The 20,000-nt window shown below is 48.2% G+C and overlaps 2 protein-coding genes and 1 pseudogene across 3 annotated transcripts in view; all 3 read right to left on the bottom strand.

Annotated features, from left to right (window-relative positions):
* Positions 1-8,435, bottom strand: part of taf1b (TATA box binding protein (Tbp)-associated factor, RNA polymerase I, B) — a 20,850-nt gene extending 12,415 nt beyond the window's left edge. Inside the window, exons 1-9 of the mRNA XM_079643293.1 lie at positions 8,150-8,435; positions 7,896-7,994; positions 7,688-7,775; positions 6,585-6,682; positions 6,253-6,339; positions 5,256-5,319; positions 4,873-5,044; positions 3,534-3,633; positions 3,060-3,207 (exon numbers count right to left, since the gene is read on the bottom strand). Coding sequence (XP_079499419.1) covers positions 3,060-3,207; positions 3,534-3,633; positions 4,873-5,044; positions 5,256-5,319; positions 6,253-6,339; positions 6,585-6,682; positions 7,688-7,775; positions 7,896-7,994; positions 8,150-8,167 — 874 coding nt within the window. The 5' untranslated portion in view covers positions 8,168-8,435. The remainder of the gene's footprint in view (positions 1-3,059; positions 3,208-3,533; positions 3,634-4,872; positions 5,045-5,255; positions 5,320-6,252; positions 6,340-6,584; positions 6,683-7,687; positions 7,776-7,895; positions 7,995-8,149) is intronic.
* LOC307016319 overlaps positions 1-20,000 on the bottom strand; it is a 264,046-nt pseudogene that overhangs the window by 124,430 nt on the left and 119,616 nt on the right. The window lies entirely within an intron of this gene.
* The window catches only part of cpsf3 (cleavage and polyadenylation specific factor 3), a 14,603-nt gene continuing 6,755 nt past the window's right edge, over positions 12,153-20,000 (bottom strand). Inside the window, exons 7-14 of the mRNA XM_079642194.1 lie at positions 19,798-19,950; positions 19,550-19,658; positions 19,004-19,102; positions 17,751-17,842; positions 17,582-17,669; positions 17,135-17,201; positions 16,179-16,275; positions 12,153-12,385 (exon numbers count right to left, since the gene is read on the bottom strand). Of these exons, the coding sequence (XP_079498320.1) occupies positions 12,296-12,385; positions 16,179-16,275; positions 17,135-17,201; positions 17,582-17,669; positions 17,751-17,842; positions 19,004-19,102; positions 19,550-19,658; positions 19,798-19,950 (795 nt within the window). The 3' untranslated portion in view covers positions 12,153-12,295. The remainder of the gene's footprint in view (positions 12,386-16,178; positions 16,276-17,134; positions 17,202-17,581; positions 17,670-17,750; positions 17,843-19,003; positions 19,103-19,549; positions 19,659-19,797; positions 19,951-20,000) is intronic.

The raw sequence follows: 20,000 nt of genomic DNA on the forward strand, positions 1-20,000 counted from the left end.
TATCTGCCTGAGTGTGGACCTGAGTGCTATCTACCTGAGTGCTATCTACCTGAGTGCTATCTACCTGAGTGCTATCTACCTGAGTGTGGACCTGAGTGCTATCTACCTGAGTGCTATCTACCTGAGTGCTATCTACCTGAGTGCTATCTGCCTGAGTGTGGACCTGAGTGCTATCTACCTGAGTGCTATCTACCTGAGTGCTATCTACCTGAGTGCTATCTGCCTGAGTGTGGACCTGAGTGCTATCTGCCTGAGTGCTATCTACCTGAGTGCTATCTACCTGAGTGCTATCTGCCTGAGTGTGGACCTGAGTGCTATCTACCTGAGTGCTATCTACCTGAGTGCTATCTGCCTGAGTGCTATCTACCTGAGTGTGGACCTGAGTGCTATCTACCTGAGTGCTATCTACCTGAGTGCTATCTACCTGAGTGCTATCTACCTGAGTGTGGACCTGAGTGCTATCTACCTGAGTGTGGACCTGAGTGCTATCTACCTGAGTGTGGACCTGAGTGCTATCTACCTGAGTGTGGACCTGAGTGCTATCTACCTGAGTGCTATCTACCTGAGTGCTATCTACCTGAGTGCTATCTACCTGAGTGCTATCTACCTGAGTGCTATCTACCTGAGTGTGGACCTGAGTGCTATCTGCCTGAGTGTGGACCTGAGTGCTATCTACCTGAGTGCTATCTACCTGAGTGCTATCTACCTGAGTGTGGACCTGAGTGCTATCTACCTGAGTGCTATCTACCTGAGTGTGGACCTGAGTGCTATCTACCTGAGTGTGGACCTGAGTGCCATCTACCTGAGTGCTATCTACCTGAGTGCTATCTACCTGAGTGCCATCTACCTGAGTGCTATCTACCTGAGTGCTATCTACCTGAGTGTGGACCTGAGTGCTATCTACCTGAGTGCTATCTACCTGAGTGCTATCTACCTGAGTGTGGACCTGAGTGCTATCTACCTGAGTGCTATCTACCTGAGTGCTATCTACCTGAGTGTGGACCTGAGTGCTATCTACCTGAGTGCTATCTACCTGAGTGTGGACCTGAGTGCTATCTACCTGAGTGTGGACCTGAGTGCTATCTACCTGAGTGCTATCTGCCTGAGTGTGGACCTGAGTGCTATCTGCCTGAGTGTGGACCTGAGTGCTATCTACCTGAGTGTGGACCTGAGTGCTATCTACCTGAGTGTGGACCTGAGTGCTATCTGCCTGAGTGCTATCTACCTGAGTGTGGACCTGAGTGCTATCTGCCTGAGTGTGGACCTGAGTGCTATCTGCCTGAGTGCTATCTACCTGAGTGTGGACCTGAGTGCTATCTACCTGAGTGCTATCTACCTGAGTGTGGACCTGAGTGCTATCTGCCTGAGTGCTATCTACCTGAGTGCTATCTACCTGAGTGCTATCTACCTGAGTGTGGACCTGAGTGCTATCTACCTGAGTGCTATCTACCTGAGTGCTATCTACCTGAGTGTGGACCTGAGTGCTATCTACCTGAGTGCTATCTACCTGAGTGTGGACCTGAGTGCTATCTGCCTGAGTGTGGACCTGAGTGCTATCTACCTGAGTGCTATCTACCTGAGTGTGGACCTGAGTGCTATCTGCCTGAGTGTGGACCTGAGTGCTATCTACCTGAGTACTATCTACCTGAGTGTGGACCTGAGTGCTATCTGCCTGAGTGTGGACCTGAGTGCTATCTACCTGAGTGCTATCTACCTGAGTGTGGACCTGAGTGCTATCTGCCTGAGTGTGGACCTGAGTGCTATCTGCCTGAGTGTGGACCTGAGTACTATCTACCTGAGTGTGGACCTGAGTGCTATCTGCCTGAGTGTGGACCTGAGTGCTATCTGCCTGAGTGTGGACCTGAGTGCTATCTGCCTGAGTGTGGACCTGAGTGCTATCTGCCTGAGTGTGGACCTGAGTGCTATCTACCTGAGTACTATCTACCTGAGTGTGGACCTGAGTGCTATCTACCTGAGTGTGGACCTGAGTGCTATCTGCCTGAGTGTGGACCTGAGTACTATCTACCTGAGTGTGGACCTGAGTGCTATCTGCCTGAGTGTGGACCTGAGTGCTATCTACCTGAGTACTATCTACCTGAGTGTGGACCTGAGTGCTATCTGCCTGAGTGTGGACCTGAGTGCTATCTACCTGAGTGCTATCTACCTGAGTGTGGACCTGAGTGCTATCTGCCTGAGTGTGGACCTGAGTGCTATCTGCCTGAGTGCTATCTGCCTGAGTGTGGACCTGAGTGCTATCTGCCTGAGTGTGGACCTGAGTGCTATCTGCCTGAGTGTGGACCTGAGTGCTATCTGCCTGAGTGTGGACCTGAGTGCTATCTGCCTGAGTGTGGACCTGAGTGCTATCTGCCTGAGTGCTATCTACCTGAGTGTGGACCTGAGTGCTATCTGCCTGAGTGTGGACCTGAGTGCTATCTGCCTGAGTGCTATCTGCCTGAGTGTGGACCTGAGTGCTATCTGCCTGAGTGCTATCTGCCTGAGTGCTATCTGCCTGAGTGTGGACCTGAGTGCTATCTACCTGAGTGTGGACCTGAGTGCTATCTACCTGAGTGTGGACCTGAGTGCTATCTGCCTGAGTGCTATCTGCCTGAGTGTGGACCTGAGTGCTATCTGCCTGAGTGTGGACCTGAGTGCTATCTGCCTGAGTGTGGACCTGAGTGCTATCTACCTGAGTGCTATCTACCTGAGTGTGGACCTGAGTGCTATCTACCTGAGTGTGGACCTGAGTGCTATCTACCTGAGTGTGGACCTGAGTGCTATCTACCTGAGTGCTATCTACCTGAGTGTGGACCTGAGTGCTATCTACCTGAGTGTGGACCTGAGTGCTATCTACCTGAGTGTGGACCTGAGTACATTCTAATACTGCATTCATAGATTTTGTCTTTTCATGAACATCTCAGAAATCTGACTTCTCTGAAAATTCAGATTTTTCTCAAGCAGACATAAGTAATAAAATAAAAAGAAAGACGGATAAGTTCAAAAACCATGGCTAACAGTGAGTAGCATCGATTAGCATCGCATAGAGACAGTGCTGCTGTTACCGGGCAGGTTGGCCTCCGTCAGGTAGCGCAGGCTCAGCAGGGCGGGGTGCAGCAGACTCTGCCGGCTGATTGGAGGAAAAGCAGGAAGCTTCAGGAACAGAGCGAGAGCCTCTGCCTCCTTATGCACCGCCCGGTGGGTCGGGACGCTCTGACGGGAACAACCAAACACACGTTAACAACACACACACACACACACACACACACACACACACACACACACACACACACACACACACACACACACACACACACACACACACACACACACACACACACACACACACACACACACACACACACACACACACACACACACACACACACACACACACACACACACACACACACACACACACACACACACACACACACACACACACACACACACACACACACACACACACACACACACACACACACACACACACACACACACACACACACACACACACACACACACACACACAGTCTGACCTGCACTCTGAAGATGAGAGCGTCCTTGCCATGGAGCTTCATCTCCTCGGGGAGGTCTTGGTAAGCGTTGACGTACGGGACGTGGCCTTCGTTCACCAACCTGGAAACAGAGGAGTCACATCGATCTCTCAATCGAGCCGGTTGGCCATGAGGGTCGTGCGTCTGTGTATTGGGTTTGTTCAAACGGTGTATGACTCTGAATGTCCACTATGTTTGTACATGTATGCAGAGCTGCAGGACGGAGTCCAGAACACATGTCCTTACGGGGACAATACAGTATTTGGTATTTTTTCATAATTTGGTCTCTTTTTTTTTTTGTCTTTTATTTCATAATTTTGATTTATACCTTCAGGAGTGTAGCTGCTGTTTGACCTTCAGGAGTTGGCATTTTTTTCAGAATTGTGTATTTTGTGTGTCTTTTTTCAGGATTTGGTCTTTTTTTTAATTTTGACTTTTTATCAGAGGTGTGAAGTTGCTGTTTGACCTTCAGCAGTCTATCAGCTGTTTGACTGTTTGACCTTCAGGAGTCTATCAGCTGTTTGACCTTCAGCAGTCTATCAGCTGTTTGACTGTTTGACCTTCAGGAGTCTATCAGCTGTTTGACCTTCAGCAGTCTATCAGCTGTTTGACTGTTTGACCTTCAGGAGTCTATCAGCTGTTTGACTGTTTGACCTTCAGGAGTCTATCAGCTGTTTGACTGTTTGACCTTCAGGAGTCTATCAGCTGTTTGACCTTCAGCAGTCTATCAGCTGTTTGACTGTTTGACCTTCAGGAGTCTATCAGCTGTTTGACCTTCAGCAGTCTATCAGCTGTTTGACTGTTTGACCTTCAGCAGTCTATCAGCTGTTTGACTGTTTGACCTTCAGGAGTCTATCAGCTGTTTGACCTTCAGCAGTCTATCAGCTGTTTGACTGTTTGACCTTCAGGAGTCTATCAGCTGTTTGACCTTCAGCAGTCTATCAGCTGTTTGACTGTTTGACCTTCAGGAGTCTATCAGCTGTTTGACTGTTTGACCTTCAGGAGTCTATCAGCTGTTTGACTGTTTGACCTTCAGGAGTCTATCAGCTGTTTAACCTTCAGGAGTCTATCAGCTGTTTGACTGTTTGACCTTCAGGATTCGATCAGCTGTTTGACCTTCAGGAGTCAATCAGCTGTTTGACCTTCAGGAGTCAATCAGCTGTTTGACCTTCAGGAGTCAATCAGCTGTTTGACCTTCAGGAGTCAATCAGCTGTTTGACCTTCAGGAGTCAATCAGCATTTTGACCTTCAGGAGTCTATCAGCTGTTTGACCTTCAGGAGTCTATCAGCTGTTTGACCTTCAGGAGTGTATCTGTGTTACCTGAGCAGGTCGCTGAGCGTCAGCGCCTCTCGGCTCCAGGTGAGCGCCAGGTGGATCAGAGCGAGTGTTTTCCTCATGCTCATCACAGCTCTGCCGCTCCGCCGCAGGCGAGCCGACAGGAAGCCGGCGGCGTCCAGAGAGCCCGAGCACCGAGACACGTCGCTGCAGCTCCCTGTGCACACAGCCATCATCGTTTACACACACGTTCCCACAATCCAGACTACTTCCCAAAACATCTTCTTTCTGTTTGTTCTCAAGAGTTCAACTTTTTGTAAACATCTTTCAATTCTGACTTCGTTCTTTTCCAATTTCTGATTTCCAGAACATTCTGAAGAGGTGTATGTTTCAGTGAACGTCCGGAGAGTGCCTGCGTGAGGCCTGACCTGTGAGGGATGCGGCGCTCGACGCGATGGTCTCCGTCTCGCTGGCCGACGCCTCGGAGTCGCCCTGAAACAGAGAGGGGTTACCTTTATAAATATATCTTTTATTTATATTTATAAAACGGACAAGTTAAATCAAGCCATCTGATTGGTTCTTAGCCGTGACATCATGAGCGTATACCACGGGTAGAATTGTAGTTACTTTTCACAACAAGTCAGTATCCCTCCGCGTCTGAGAAAAGCTACGTCCGTAAGGAAACTAACTAACTAACTAACTAACTAACTAACTAACTGACTAACTAACTAACTAACTGACTAACTAACTAACTAACTAACTGACTAACTAACTAACTGACTAACTAACTAACTAACTAACTAACTGACTAACTAACTAACTAACTAACTAACTAACTAACTGACTAACTAACTAACTAACTGACTAACTAACTAACTGACTAACTAACTAACTGACTAACTAACTAACTGACTAACTAACTAACTAACTAACTAACTAACTAACTAACTAACTAACTGACTAACTAACTAACTAACTGACAAACTAACTAACTAACTAACTAACTGACTAACTAACTAACTAACTGACATACTAACTAACTAACTAACTAACTAACTAACTAACTAACTGACAAACTAGCTAACTAACTAACAAACTAACTAACTGACTAACCTCAAGATGGAAGCATGTAAGGCCAGCTTGGACCTCCGGGGGGTCTCACGATGGAGGAGTGGACTAAGCAGTGCCTATCTCCAGCCTATCTCCAGTCTCTCTCTCTCTCTCTTCTCTCTCTTCTCTCTCTCTCTCTCTCTTCTCTCCCCCCTCTCTCTCCCCTTCTCTCTCTCTCCCTTCTCTCTCTCTCTCTTCTCTCTCTCTTCTCTCTCCTCTCTCTCTCCCCCCCCTCTCTCTGCCCCTCTCTCTCTCTCCCCTCTCTCTCCCCCTCTCTCTCCCCCCTCGTGGACAGAGCACATGAAGGAGACGCACCGCTCGGCTGCTCGGCACCGGGTCGTGGACGTACGCCTGCCGGCTCCTCTGCAGGAAGATCCTCCAGAAGGGGCAGAGCACCGAGTCCTGAAGAACGGGCAACACATCACTAAAGACAGCTGCTCAGACGCAACATGGCTATTAGGAATACACACAGATATATATCTATATCTATATATATATAGATATATATAGATATAGATATATATATATATATATCTATATATATATATATATATATATATATATATATATATATATATATATATATAAGGGTAAATAAAATATAAAATAATACGACATTATAATGAAATAGTTAAATAAAGCTGAACCTTAAAGAGCGGAGTGACTCCCAGTGAGAGCAGCACGTCAGCCTGGTTCTTCAGGATGAACTGGAACCCCTCACACACCTTCCACTGCCGCCCCCCCTCTGACACACACACACACACACACACACACACACACACACACACACACACACACACACACACACACACACACACACACACACACACACACACACACACACACACACACACACACACACACACACACACACACACACACACACACACACACACACACACACACACACACACACACACACACACACACACACACACACACACACACACACACACACACACACACACACACACACACACGATAAAGATGAAAATTATGAAATCTTCAAAAAAATTATGAAAATGTTCACAAAAGGTTTCGAAACAATCTGGACTGGGACTAAACAAATCAAATTCAGTCCCACTAGTAAATGTCTGGGGGGGGGGGGGGGCCAGTCCGCCACCGATCAGAACCTTTATCAGTCCCAGAGGGGAAATGTACGTAGAGAGAGAAGAGCCACAGAAAGCTAAGTGTTACATGCATTAAAAAGTATTAAAGCTAAAAACAATTTATAATATAATAAATAATACGATAAATAAAAAGTTACACAATTTACAAAATACACATCCTGTCACAGCTCTGAGGATCGAGCAGCCAGGTATGTATTGCACATAATTGGATGATATTCAACAGCAAGGGGTGTTATAGTGAGGCGTGTGGCGCAGTGGATAGAGCGTTGGTGTTGGGATCAGGGGTCACAGGTTCAAACCCCACTGCAGTCAGCATGTCGCTGTGTCCCTGAGACACTTCACCCCAAAGTGCTCCTGCTACAGGGGGATTGTCCACAGTAGTGTGTGTGTGTGTGTGTGTGTGTGTGTGTGTGTGTGTGTGTGTGTGTGTGTGTGTGTGTGTGTGTGTGTGTGTGTGTGTGTGTGTGTGTGTGTGTGTGTGTGTGTGTGTGTGTGTGTGTGTGTGTGTGTGTGTGTGTGTGTGTGTGTGTGTGTGTGTGTGTGTGTGTGTGTGTGTGTGTGTGTGTGTACACACACTAATGGAAAAGGTTACACCTGATGAACGTTAGCATGTTTAGTACCCGTCCTCTTGGTCCGGGTCCCTCGGCCAATGGTGGTGATCCGGCTGGCTCCAGGAGTGAAGGTCGTTTCCACCACCTCCCTGCTCCTCTGAGGGGGTCAATGGAAACAGATATCACCATTACTATATCACTGCTGCAGAAACACAGCGCTGAAGGAGAACATATCTGCATCTGGGAGAAATGCTTCAGTCGTGTTGTTGTTGTTTACCTCGATGACGTTGTGGCAGGACTTGCAGAAGAAGCGACCCTCGTCTGAAACTCCCCATTCCACGGCTGAACACACCGTGCAGGGCTCCCTGTACCCCGCCTACACACACACACACACACACAGTGTTTAATTATCTCAGAATTCGGACAAATAAAGACATTCTGACACAAATCTGAATAAAAATATCTTGTTTGTTTTAAAGCTAACAGCTGTTTCCGGATGACGTCATCTACAAAGGAAAGGGAGTAACGTACCGTCTGATCTTCGTCCATGTCGGTCCAGTCTGTAGTTTTAACAGAATAACGAAGCCACGTGTGGAAGGTTTGTTTTGGATGTTCTTCTTCTTCTCCTTCTCGTTCTATAACCTCTGGGTTAGTAACGGCTCTGCGGCTCTCTGCTGCCCTCAGGCCAGAACAGGAACTACAACTTCTTCTTATTCTTCTTTGCTTTAATGGCGAATCGCTTCCACTTGGAGCATATATCGCCACCTACTGTTGAGTTATTGAGTGTTCATGTTAAATCTTTGTCCTCAGACCAGTGCTTTTGAGAAACTTGAAGATCAGTTTATGAACTTCATTACCTGAGTTGTCTTGAAGTCCATGTCCTTGATGTTAAGTTGTTCCAGGGCAGTTCTCAGAATGAGTCTTCGTCTGGTATATATTTCGGGCAGCTAAAGAATACATGATGTCTCTGATTGTCGGAAACCTTCACAGCTGCTAGTTGGATGTTTTCCAATCAGATGCAGTGATGAGTTTAATCCAGAGTGACCTAGTGTGATCCTGCTGATAATGCTCTGTTCTCTGACTCCCCACGTGCTTTCCTACTTCCCTTTGTATCTGGTATGTCTTCCTTTGGTGTTACTGTCCCATCACTTTTGCCATTGTTGCTTGATAATACCTTTCGTAACTGATTTGACTTCTGCTCTACTGATGGGTCCCATTATATCAATCTGCTTTGCTTTCAATCCACTTGTTGCCACTTGATCCATACCTCATTCCCTCTGACAGCCACATGCGCTGGAACCACAAACTGAACAACAAGTCCCAAATGAACTAACCTAAACATCATGTCATGCAGAATATCCTGACGACAGAATGACGATAAGTTGTTTATACTCTCCAGAGCTGGAGTCAGAGCAAACGGCCACTCTCATTGGCTGCACTTCCTCTACCCACTGAAGTGCTAGAGAGATCATCTCCACTGAGTACACTGCCATGTGATCACTCGCTCGCTTTCCACTTTGACTTTTAACTCAGGAACAAAACATGCACAACTAGTTTCACCTTTTCCTGGACTTTTGGATCCATCAGTAAACACCTGTATAAAGTGCCCTGTTCACGTGAGCGTGCACGTTGATCTTATCTTTCTTTGAATGTATCCGTTTCAATAATGATAAATCTACGACAGGCGGAGGGAGCAACCATGGTGGAACAGCTGATAACACCGTCTGACTAATATTCCATTCTTTAACTTTGAGTTCCTTACATAACTCCGAAACACAAACATCACATTTAGCTGATGCTTTTATCCAAAGAGAATTATAATAAGTGCATTCGACCAAGAAGATACAACCTTGAAGAAACAGAGTCATATAAGAACATCAGGTTTCATAGAGCAAACAGTTCAGGTGCTACTCCAAAGCAAACACAAAAACTTTCTTTTTTAATGTTATTACTTTCCCAACTTGTTTGTTCAGTTTGTTCAGTAGGGTGAGTATCTTTATGACCCTGTAGATTTGCCCAGTAATTAACAATTAACTGCTTTCTCCTCAAAGAAATAGGTATTTCTCCGACCTCTACCTGAAGTGCCGACACTGGTGTAGATCTGACTGCCCCCCCCACAGCATATCCTTAGTGCTTGTGCCTGGACTCTGTCTCTTTGAGAAGAGTATGCAGCTGACCCATACACTATTAGTCTGTATTCTATGGCTGATCTTATTAAGGCCGTGTACACGTTCCTCAAAGCAGCTTGATCAGCCCCCCACTCAGTGCCTGCCAAGCACCTCATAACATTTAAAACCCTTTTACATTTATCTACCACTTTATCAATGTGAGTTCTCCATGTGACTCTCTCGTCCAACCATATTCCCAGAAACGTCAATGTCTTCACTTTCTTTAGATCTTGTCCATAAAGTGTTAACCTAACCTCCTCACCTGTCCTTTTCCTCGTTACAAATAAAGTTTCAGTTTTTTCCACCGACAATCCAAACCCCCATGTCAGAGAGGGGGGGGTTCCCCCGGTATACTCCCTCCCGGTGAAAGCTCTCTCCCTGAAGAGCTGGGTTTTAGCTCTCGGTAAGGTTCTCTCAAACTGGGTAAATATCTCTTGAATTTCTGGGTTGAATGAGTTGAAACTTCCTCTGAACTCATGCGGATAGGTTTGTGTTTGTGAATGTTAGTACACGCCACCTGTCGGAATAAAGGTATGGAATTTATGTGAACTCATTTGTTGAAGGAAAGTTTGAATGTGCTTTTTATTAACACCGGTCTTTTATGAGGAGATGCCTCTAAATTCTATCGGGAGATTTTTAAATGTCAACTGAATGGGGCAGTTGAAGTTACAAATGATGGTAATAAATGTAAAACTGTGAATTAGGGTTTCATATTAGAACATGATCACAGCATTATAGGTTCAGTATGAGTATAATGTTGTAAAGAGAGAAGGTAAAAACCCTGTATTAGTTTGGACCTATTTGTCTTCAAATAAACTGATCCCACCTTTTGGACTGGGACAACTTAAAAGACATCTGTGCTCTCCTCTCCTGCTTCAAAGGTAAGATGGCACCCTGCCACACTCACTCTTAGGTAGGGCCACACCTCATTACTGATATCAAAATCCTTCGGGATCGCTTAAAGAGATTTAGAGAGTTGTCTGAATTGAAACAGCAATTCATTGAACCTGGTTCTTCAGGAGTTAATAGAGGTGAGATCTTGCTGACGTTGGTGGATCTGAGCCAAGCAGTAAACTGACAGACTCAATAACTTCTGTCAGTTAGTAGGTCAGAGTCATTTCCCGGGATAAATTATCAGCTCCTCCCGACTCTTACAGATGATAGAAAACAAAAGAGGACTGATGACACTCCCCTGCGGGGTTCCATTTTCAACGTCATGCCTTCGAGAATATGAACTGCCGACTCGGAGTCTGATGGCACGGCCAAACGAAACATCCATAATTACATACGTTACCTCCCAGACCCATGAGGTCCAGTTTTATTAATAACCCTTCCTTCCACATCATATCGTAAGCTTTTTCCACATCAAAGGATACAGCTACAACACACTCCTTGTTCGCTTGGGCTTTCCTGACTTCAGACTCCAGGCACAGCAGGGGATCTAAAGTACTCCGCCCTCTTCTAAACCCACTCTGATAAGGAGTCATTCATTCTTTTCAACATAGTATGTCAGCCTTTCTGTTATCACTCTTTCCATAACTTTACACAAGTGCAATGTCAGAGCTATACACACCTGAACGCACCTGGAGACACACACTTGAACGCACCTGGAGACACACTTGAACGCACCTGGACACACACCTGAACGCACACCTGAACGCACCTGGACACACACACCTGAACGCACCTGGACACGCACACCTGAACGCACCTGGACACGCACACCTGAACGCACCTGGACACACACACCTGAACGCACTTGGACACACACCTGAACGCACCTGGACACACACACCTGAACGCACCTGGACACACACACCTGAACGCACCTGGACACACACACCTGAACGCACTTGGACACACACCTGAACGCACCTGGACACACACACCTGAACGCACGTGGACACACACACCTGAACGCACCTGGACACACACACCTGAACGCACTTGGACACACACCTGAACGCACCTGGACACACACCTGAACGCACGTGGACACACACCTGAACGCACCTGGACACACACCTGAACGCACGTGGACACACACCTGAACGCACCTGGACACACAGCTGAACGCACCTGAACACACACCTGAACGCACCTGAACACACACACCTGAACGCACCTGGACACACACCTGAACGCACCTGGACACACACACCTGAACGCACCTGAATACACACACCTGAACGCACCTGAACACACACACCTGAACGCACCTGGACACACAACTGAACGCACCTGAACACACACTTGAACGCACGTGGACACACACCTGAACGCACGTGGACACACACCTGAACGCACGTGGACACACACCTGAACACACACACACTGTGGATGTTCTGTGAGATAAAAACCACTCATTTAGAACACAGTTGGATGTTTTATTGCAGATCACTGATAGAAAAACATGGGGATTCCTTTGGAACCAGGTTTCAAAACAAAGAGCCCGTCTTTGTTCAAGAAGCAGGAAACAGACGTCAGAAGGTTTTAGTGTGAGACGGGTCTATGAGCAGGCGGGGCTGAGGGCGTCGTGGAGGCGATGCACCGAGACCTCCAGCATCTCCCTCAGGGTCTCGTCCTCCGAACACACCGCCTGCAGGCAGAGAGCAGGGCACACTGGGTTAGAGCTCCATGCAGGGTCATCCTAACACAATGTCACTTTGAACTACGATAGGATAACACTTCAGTGGTCAGGTCTGAGGTCACACCACAGCAGCTCCATGTGGAACATCAACACACATGAGAAACAAACAACACACATGAAAACAAACAACAACACACATGAGAAACAAACAACAACATGGAACATCACAGTAGGATCAGTGAGAGCTGCTCAAAGAGCCTTCAGCGTGCATCTGATCTGTAGCTCTGTGTTCACTTTGAGGACTGGAGCACAGAGGATGCTTCAGGCTGGAGCACAGAGGATGCTTCAGGCTGGAGCACAGAGGATGCTTCAGGCTGTCTGGAGCACAGAGGATGCTTCAGGCTGGAGCACAGAGGATGCTTCAGGCTGTCTGGAGCACAGAGGATGCTTCAGGCTGGAGCACAGAGGATGCTTCAGTCTGGAGCACAGAGGATGCTTCAGACTGTCTGGAGCACAGAGGATGCTTCAGGCTGGAGCACAGAGGATGCTTCAGGCTGTCTGGAGCACAGAGGATGCTTCAGGCTGGAGCACAGAGGATGCTTCAGGCTGTCTGGAGCACAGAGGATGCTTCAGGCTGTCTGGAGCACAGAGGATGCTTCAGGCTGGAGCACAGAGGATGCTTCAGGCTGTCTGGAGCACAGAGGATGCTTCAGACTGTCTGGAGCACAGAGGATGCTTCAGGCTGTCTGGAGCACAGAGGATGCTTCAGACTGTCTGGAGCACAGAGGATGTTTCAGGCTGTCTGGAGCACAGAGGATGCTTCAGGCTGTCTGGAGCACAGAGGATGCTTCAGGCTGTCTGGAGCACAGAGGATGCTTCAGACTGTCTGGAGCACAGAGGATGTTTCAGGCTGTCTGGAGCACAGAGGATGCTTCAGGCTGTCTGGAGCACAGAGGATGCTTCAGGCTGACTGGAGCACAGAGGATGCTTCAGGCTGTCTGGAGCACAGAGGATGCTTCAGACTGTCTGGAGCACAGAGGATGCTTCAAACTGTCTGGAGCACAGAGGATGCTTCAGGCTGTCTGGAGCACAGAGGATGCTTCAGACTGTCTGGAGCACAGAGGATGCTTCAGGCTGTCTGGAGCACAGAGGATGCTTCAGGCTGTCTGGAGCACAGAGGATGCTTCAGGCTGTCTGGAGCACAGAGGATGTTTCAGACTGACTGGAGCACAGAGGATGCTTCAGGCTGTCTGGAGCACAGAGGATGCTTCAGGCTGTCTGGAGCACAGAGGATGCTTCAGGCTGACTGGAGCACAGAGGATGCTTCAGGCTGTCTGGAGCACAGAGGATGCTTCAGACTGTCTGGAGCACAGAGGATGCTTCAGACTGTCTGGAGCACAGAGGATGCTTCAGACTGTCTGGAGCACAGAGGATGCTTCAGACTGTCTGGAGCACAGAGGATGCTTCAGACTGTCTGGAGCACAGAGGATGCTTCAGACTGACTGGAGCACAGAGGATGCTTCAGGCTGTCTGGAGCACAGAGGATGCTTCAGGCTGGAGCACAGAGGATGCTTCAGACTGTCTGGAGCACAGAGGATGCTTCAGGCTGTCTGGAGCACAGAGGATGCTTCAGGCTGGAGCACAGAGGATGCTTCAGGCTGTCTGGAGCACAGAGGATGCTTCAGGCTGGAGCACAGAGGATGCTTCAGACTGTCTGGAGCACAGAGGATGCTTCAGGCTGGAGCACAGAGGATGCTTCAGGATGGAGCACAGAGGATGCTTCAGGCTGTCTGGAGCACAGAGGATGCTTCAGGCTGTCTGGAGCACAGAGGATGCTTCAGGCTGACTGGAGCACAGAGGATGCTTCAGGCTGTCTGGAGCACAGAGGATGCTTCAGGCTGACTGGAGCACAGAGGATGCTTCAGGCTGTCTGGAGCACAGAGGATGCTTCAGACTGTCTGGAGCACAGAGGATGCTTCAGACTGTCTGGAGCACAGAGGATGCTTCAGACTGTCTGGAGCACAGAGGATGCTTCAGGCTGTCTGGAGCACAGAGGATGTTTCAGGCTGTCTGGAGCACAGAGGATGCTTCAGACTGTCTGGAGCACAGAGGATGCTTCAGACTGTCTGGAGCACAGAGGATGCTTCAGACTGTCTGGAGCACAGAGGATGCTTCAGACTGACTGGAGCACAGAGGATGCTTCAGGCTGTCTGGAGCACAGAGGATGCTTCAGGCTGTCTGGAGCACAGAGGATGCTTCAGGCTGTCTGGAGCACAGAGGATGCTTCAGGCTGTCTGGAGCACAGAGGATGCTTCAGACTGTCTGGAGCACAGAGGATGCTTCAGGCTGACTGGAGCACAGAGGATGCTTCAGGCTGTCTGGAGCACAGAGGATGCTTCAGGCTGACTGGAGCACAGAGGATGCTTCAGGCTGGAGCACAGAGGATGCTTCAGGCTGACTGGAGCACAGAGGATGCTTCAGGCTTACTGGAGCACAGAGGATGCTTCAGGCTGACTGGAGCACAGAGGATGCTTCAGGCTGTCTGGAGCACAGAGGATGCTTCAGGCTGTCTGGAGCACAGAGGATGCTTCAGGCTGACTGGAGCACAGAGGATGCTTCAGGCTGTCTGGAGCACAGAGGATGCTTCAGGCTGACTGGAGCACAGAGGATGCTTCAGGCTGTCTGGAGCACAGAGGATGCTTCAGGCTGTCTGGAGCAGAGAGGATGCTTCAGGCTGTCTGGAGCACAGAGGATGCTTCAGGCTGACTGGAGCACAGAGGATGCTTCAGGCTGTCTGGAGCACAGAGGATGTTTCAGGCTGTCTGGAGCACAGAGGATGCTTCAGGCTGGAGCACAGAGGATGCTTCAGACTGTCTGGAGCACAGAGGATGCTTCAGGCTGTCTGGAGCACAGAGGATGCTTCAGACTGGCTGGAGCACAGAGGATGCTTCAGGCTGTCTGGAGCAGAGAGGATGCTTCAGGCTGTCTGGAGCACAGAGGATGCTTCAGACTGTCTGGAGCACAGAGGATGCTTCAGGCTGTCTGGAGCAGAGAGGATGCTTCAGGCTGTCTGGAGCACAGAGGATGCTTCAGACTGACTGGAGCACAGAGGATGCTTCAGACTGTCTGGAGCACAGAGGATGCTTCAGGCTGTCTGGAGCACAGAGGATGCTTCAGGCTGTCTGGAGCACAGAGGATGCTTCAGACTGTCTGGAGCACAGAGGATGCTTCAGGCTGTCTGGAGCACAGAGGATGCTTCAGGCTGGAGCACAGAGGATGCTTCAGGCTGTCTGGAGCACAGAGGATGCTTCAGGCTGTCTGGAGCACAGAGGATGCTTCAGGCTGGAGCACAGAGGATGCTTCAGGCTGACTGGAGCACAGAGGATGCTTCAGGCTGACTGGAGCACAGAGGATGCTTCAGGCTGACTGGAGCACAGAGGATGCTTCAGGCTGACTGGAGCACAGAGGATGCTTCAGGCTGACTGGAGCACAGAGGATGCTTCAGGCTGACTGGAGCACAGAGGATGCTTCAGGCTCACTAAGTAGCATCCTTTCAAATGTTTTAAATCCTGAAGTCTGAGAAGAACATTTGGTCTGAGTTCACGAGGGTCAGATGAAGGGTGTCATGACGCTACAGAACAACGGGCTCTGAGACACTGACTGCTCTCTGTAGGAGTGAGTTTAGAGAAGCTGTTGGAGTGAGCAGGCCTTTAGTCTCTGGATATTTGGGGAGTCAGGTGGTCTGAGAGAGTGTTCTGATTGGCTAAGAGGTCCTTGGTCTGAGAAACACTGATGGACTCACTCTGGTCTCCGGGTCGATGGTCGCCGTGACGCCGTCCACCGTCACGCTCAGATCCTTCCCCTCTCTGAAGTTCACACAGTCGCCTCCAAACATGTCGCTGCAACACACACACACACACACACACACACACACACACACACACACACACACACACACACACACACACACACACACACACACACACACACACACACACACACACACACACACACACACACACACACACACACACACACACACACACACACACACACACACACACACACACACACACACACACACACACACACACACACACATTTAAAAAATAGTTGTATGTATTTATTTAAATGGACATGCATCCACTTAGAAAAATAGTCCGTTGTTACCGTTTGAACTACGTAGCAACGGCAGGAACTGCTTCGATAGCGTTTTGGAGGACCTCTTTGATTACAGATTTGAAAACATCGCTGCTTGCTTTAAAAGTAGCAGAAGTCATGATGTCAGACCTCGGGAAGTATCTAGATATCCCTGCCCTGATGCCAAAGGAACTGCACTCTGAATATGTGTCGCCGTTTGGTGTCTGTGTCTGGACCGCTGCGTACAAAGGAGGGTTTCTGCCCCGTTACTTCTCCGATGTTTTCTTGTCCCTCTTGTCTTTTTCTTTTCTTCGCTGGGGACTCATCTGCCACTAACCATTCATCCTGTGCTCTCCAAATATATTACAATTAAAGCCCTCCATGTTGCTCTCAGACGGGCGACAACGGGAAACTAAAGACAAGCAGACTGCATACAGTTCAATCGACCGGACTTCTTTCTGCAGATGTGAGCGTCCTTGACAATAAGTGCTTGACAGCGGTCTGTGCTACTGGATTAACAACGTGTCACGTTGAATTCTGAATTGACCAATCAGATTCGAGTATTCAACTAAGCCGTGTAATAAACTGTTTTAAAGCGTCTGTTACAATGTGACTCACTGCAGCATGAGCTCCAGCCGCTCCACAAACAGATCCATGTCGAACGCCTCCTTCTTCCCCTCCATGACTGAAACACACACACACACACACACACACACACACACACACACACACACACACACACACACACACACACACACACACACACACACACACACACACACACACACACACACACACACACACACACACACACACACACACACACACACACACACACACACACACACACACACACACACACACACACACACACACACACACACACATTATTAATACTCAGTAACATAGTTTTTGATTGACAGATGTGTGTTTGATATATGTTTGATTGACAGATGTGTGTATGATATGTGTTTGATTGACAGATGTGTGTTTGATTGACAGATGTGTGTTTGATGTGTGTTTGATTGACAGACGTGTTTGATTGACAGATGTGTGTATCCTCACATTTCTGTGCGTTGGGGTTGGATTGGACCTCCAGGACCACCGTGGTGACGGCGTCGGCGTACATGTCGTTCAGAGGGTTGGCGATCCACTGAGGAGGAAACACTTTTTAATCACATGTAAAAACTGACGTGTTGTGTTTTCCCCCGAAGGACTTCAGATGACTGCGTACCTCCAGCAGCACCATGCCGGCCTCGTGCACCAGCGTGATGCTCTTAAACACTCTGACGGTGACTCTCTCCGCCTCCAGCTGCTCCACGTCTCCTGCACAGACACACCTTTAAGACCTCTCTCAGGGAATACACATCTTTAAGGCCTCTCTCAGGGAATACAAACCTTTAAGAGCTCTCTCAGGGAATACACACCTTTAAGACCTCTCTCAGGGAATACACACCTTTAAGAGCTCTCTCAGGGAATACACACCTTTAAGACCTCTCTCAGGGAATACACACCTTTAAGACCTCTCTCAGGGAATACACACCTTTAAGACCTCTCTCAGGGAATACACACCTTTAAGACCTCTCTCAGGGAATACACACCTTTAAGACCTCTCTCAGGGAATACACACCTTTAAGACTTCTCTCAGGGAATACACACCTTTAAGACCTCTCTCAGGGAATACACACCTTTAAGACCTCTCTCAGGGAATACACACCTTTAAGACCTCTCTCAGGGAATACACACCTTTAAGACCTCTCTCAGGGAATACACACCTTTAAGACCTCTCTCAGGGAATACACACCTTTAAGACCTCTCTCAGGGAATACACACCTTTAAGACTTCTCTCAGGGAATACACACCTTTAAGACCTCTCTCAGGGAATACACACCTTTAAGGCCTCTCTCAGGGAATACACACCTTTAAGACTTCTCTCAGGGAATACACACCTTTAAGACCTCTCTCAGGGAATACACACCTTTAAGACCTCTCTCAGGGAATACACCTCTTTAAGACCTCTCTCAGGGAATACACACCTTTAAGACCTCTCTCAGGGAATACACACCTTTAAGACCTCTCTCAGGGAATACACACCTTTAAGACCTCTCTCAGGGAATACACACCTTTAAGACCTCTCTCAGGGAATACACCTCTTTAAGACCTCTCTCAGGGAATACACACCTTTAAGACCTCTCTCAGGGAATACACACCTTTAAGACCTCTCTCAGGGAATACACCTCTTTAAGACCTCTCTCAGGGAATACACACCTTTAAGACCTCTCTCAGGGAATACACACCTTTAAGACCTCTCTCAGGGAATACACATCTTTAAGACCTCTCTCAGGGAATAATGAGTATAACGAACTATTCAATGACAATATATTACAATTAATTAAATAATAACAATTGTTTTTAAATAGAAAATATCATAAAAACTCAATAATAATATTAATAACTTTAGTAATGATAATAATAGAAGTGATGTACCTGCGAGGCAGCGCAGCTGGCTGACAAGCAGGGAGATGGGTCCGCTGTACGGGATGGCCTGCGTCTGAGTCACTGTGCTCATACACAGGTCTGTGTAGTCTGGAGAGAGAGAGAGAGAGAGAGAATAACCACTGCACCTGAATGCATCACAGAGCACCTGAACGCATCACAGAGCACCTGAACGCGTCACAGAGCACCTGAACACATCACAGAGCACCTGAACGCGTCACAGAGCACCTGAACGCATCACAGAGCACCTGAACGCATCACAGAGCACCTGAAAACATCACAGAGCACCTGAAAACATCACAGAGCACCTGAACGCATCACAGAGCACCTGAACGCATCACAGATCGGTGTAGTCTGAAGAGAGAAACTTAAAATTCTGACTTTGTCCTCCAAATTACAATTTGCTAATTTCTATTTTAAATTCTTCTCGTTCATATAAAGGTTTTATTAACAGTATAAAGAACCACATCTTCAGGTACTTATTGACATGTGTAACACATGATATGTGTATCTGTGTAGTGTATGATGAGTACTGACTGGAGAGGTCGGCGGGCGTGACGATGTGATAATTGAAGTTCCTCTTAACGAGGATCCCAGAGACCCTCTGACCCTGAACACACTTCCTGTCCGTCAGAGAGCCCATCACCTGCAGGGAAACGGAGCAATGGCATCATTATTATTAAAATATAACACACACACACACACACACACACACACACACACACACACACACACACACACACACACACACACACACACACACACACACACACACACACACACACCTTGGCGAGCTTCTCTCCTCTGAAGTTGAGTGTGACGGCCTCCGTGTTCCTCGGGTTGTGGACCTCGATGTCCACCTCGTCGTTGTCCTCGTACTCTCGGATCAGCGCCGCCTTCAGACGGGCCATCTCGTTCTGCTCGCCGTGGACCAGGATCTGCTCAGAGACACAACTCTCAGTCTCACAAGATACATGCTAACGCTCAC

Source organism: Notothenia rossii (assembly GCF_949606895.1).
Source record: "Notothenia rossii genome assembly, chromosome: 8".
NCBI lineage: Eukaryota > Metazoa > Chordata > Actinopteri > Perciformes > Nototheniidae > Notothenia > Notothenia rossii.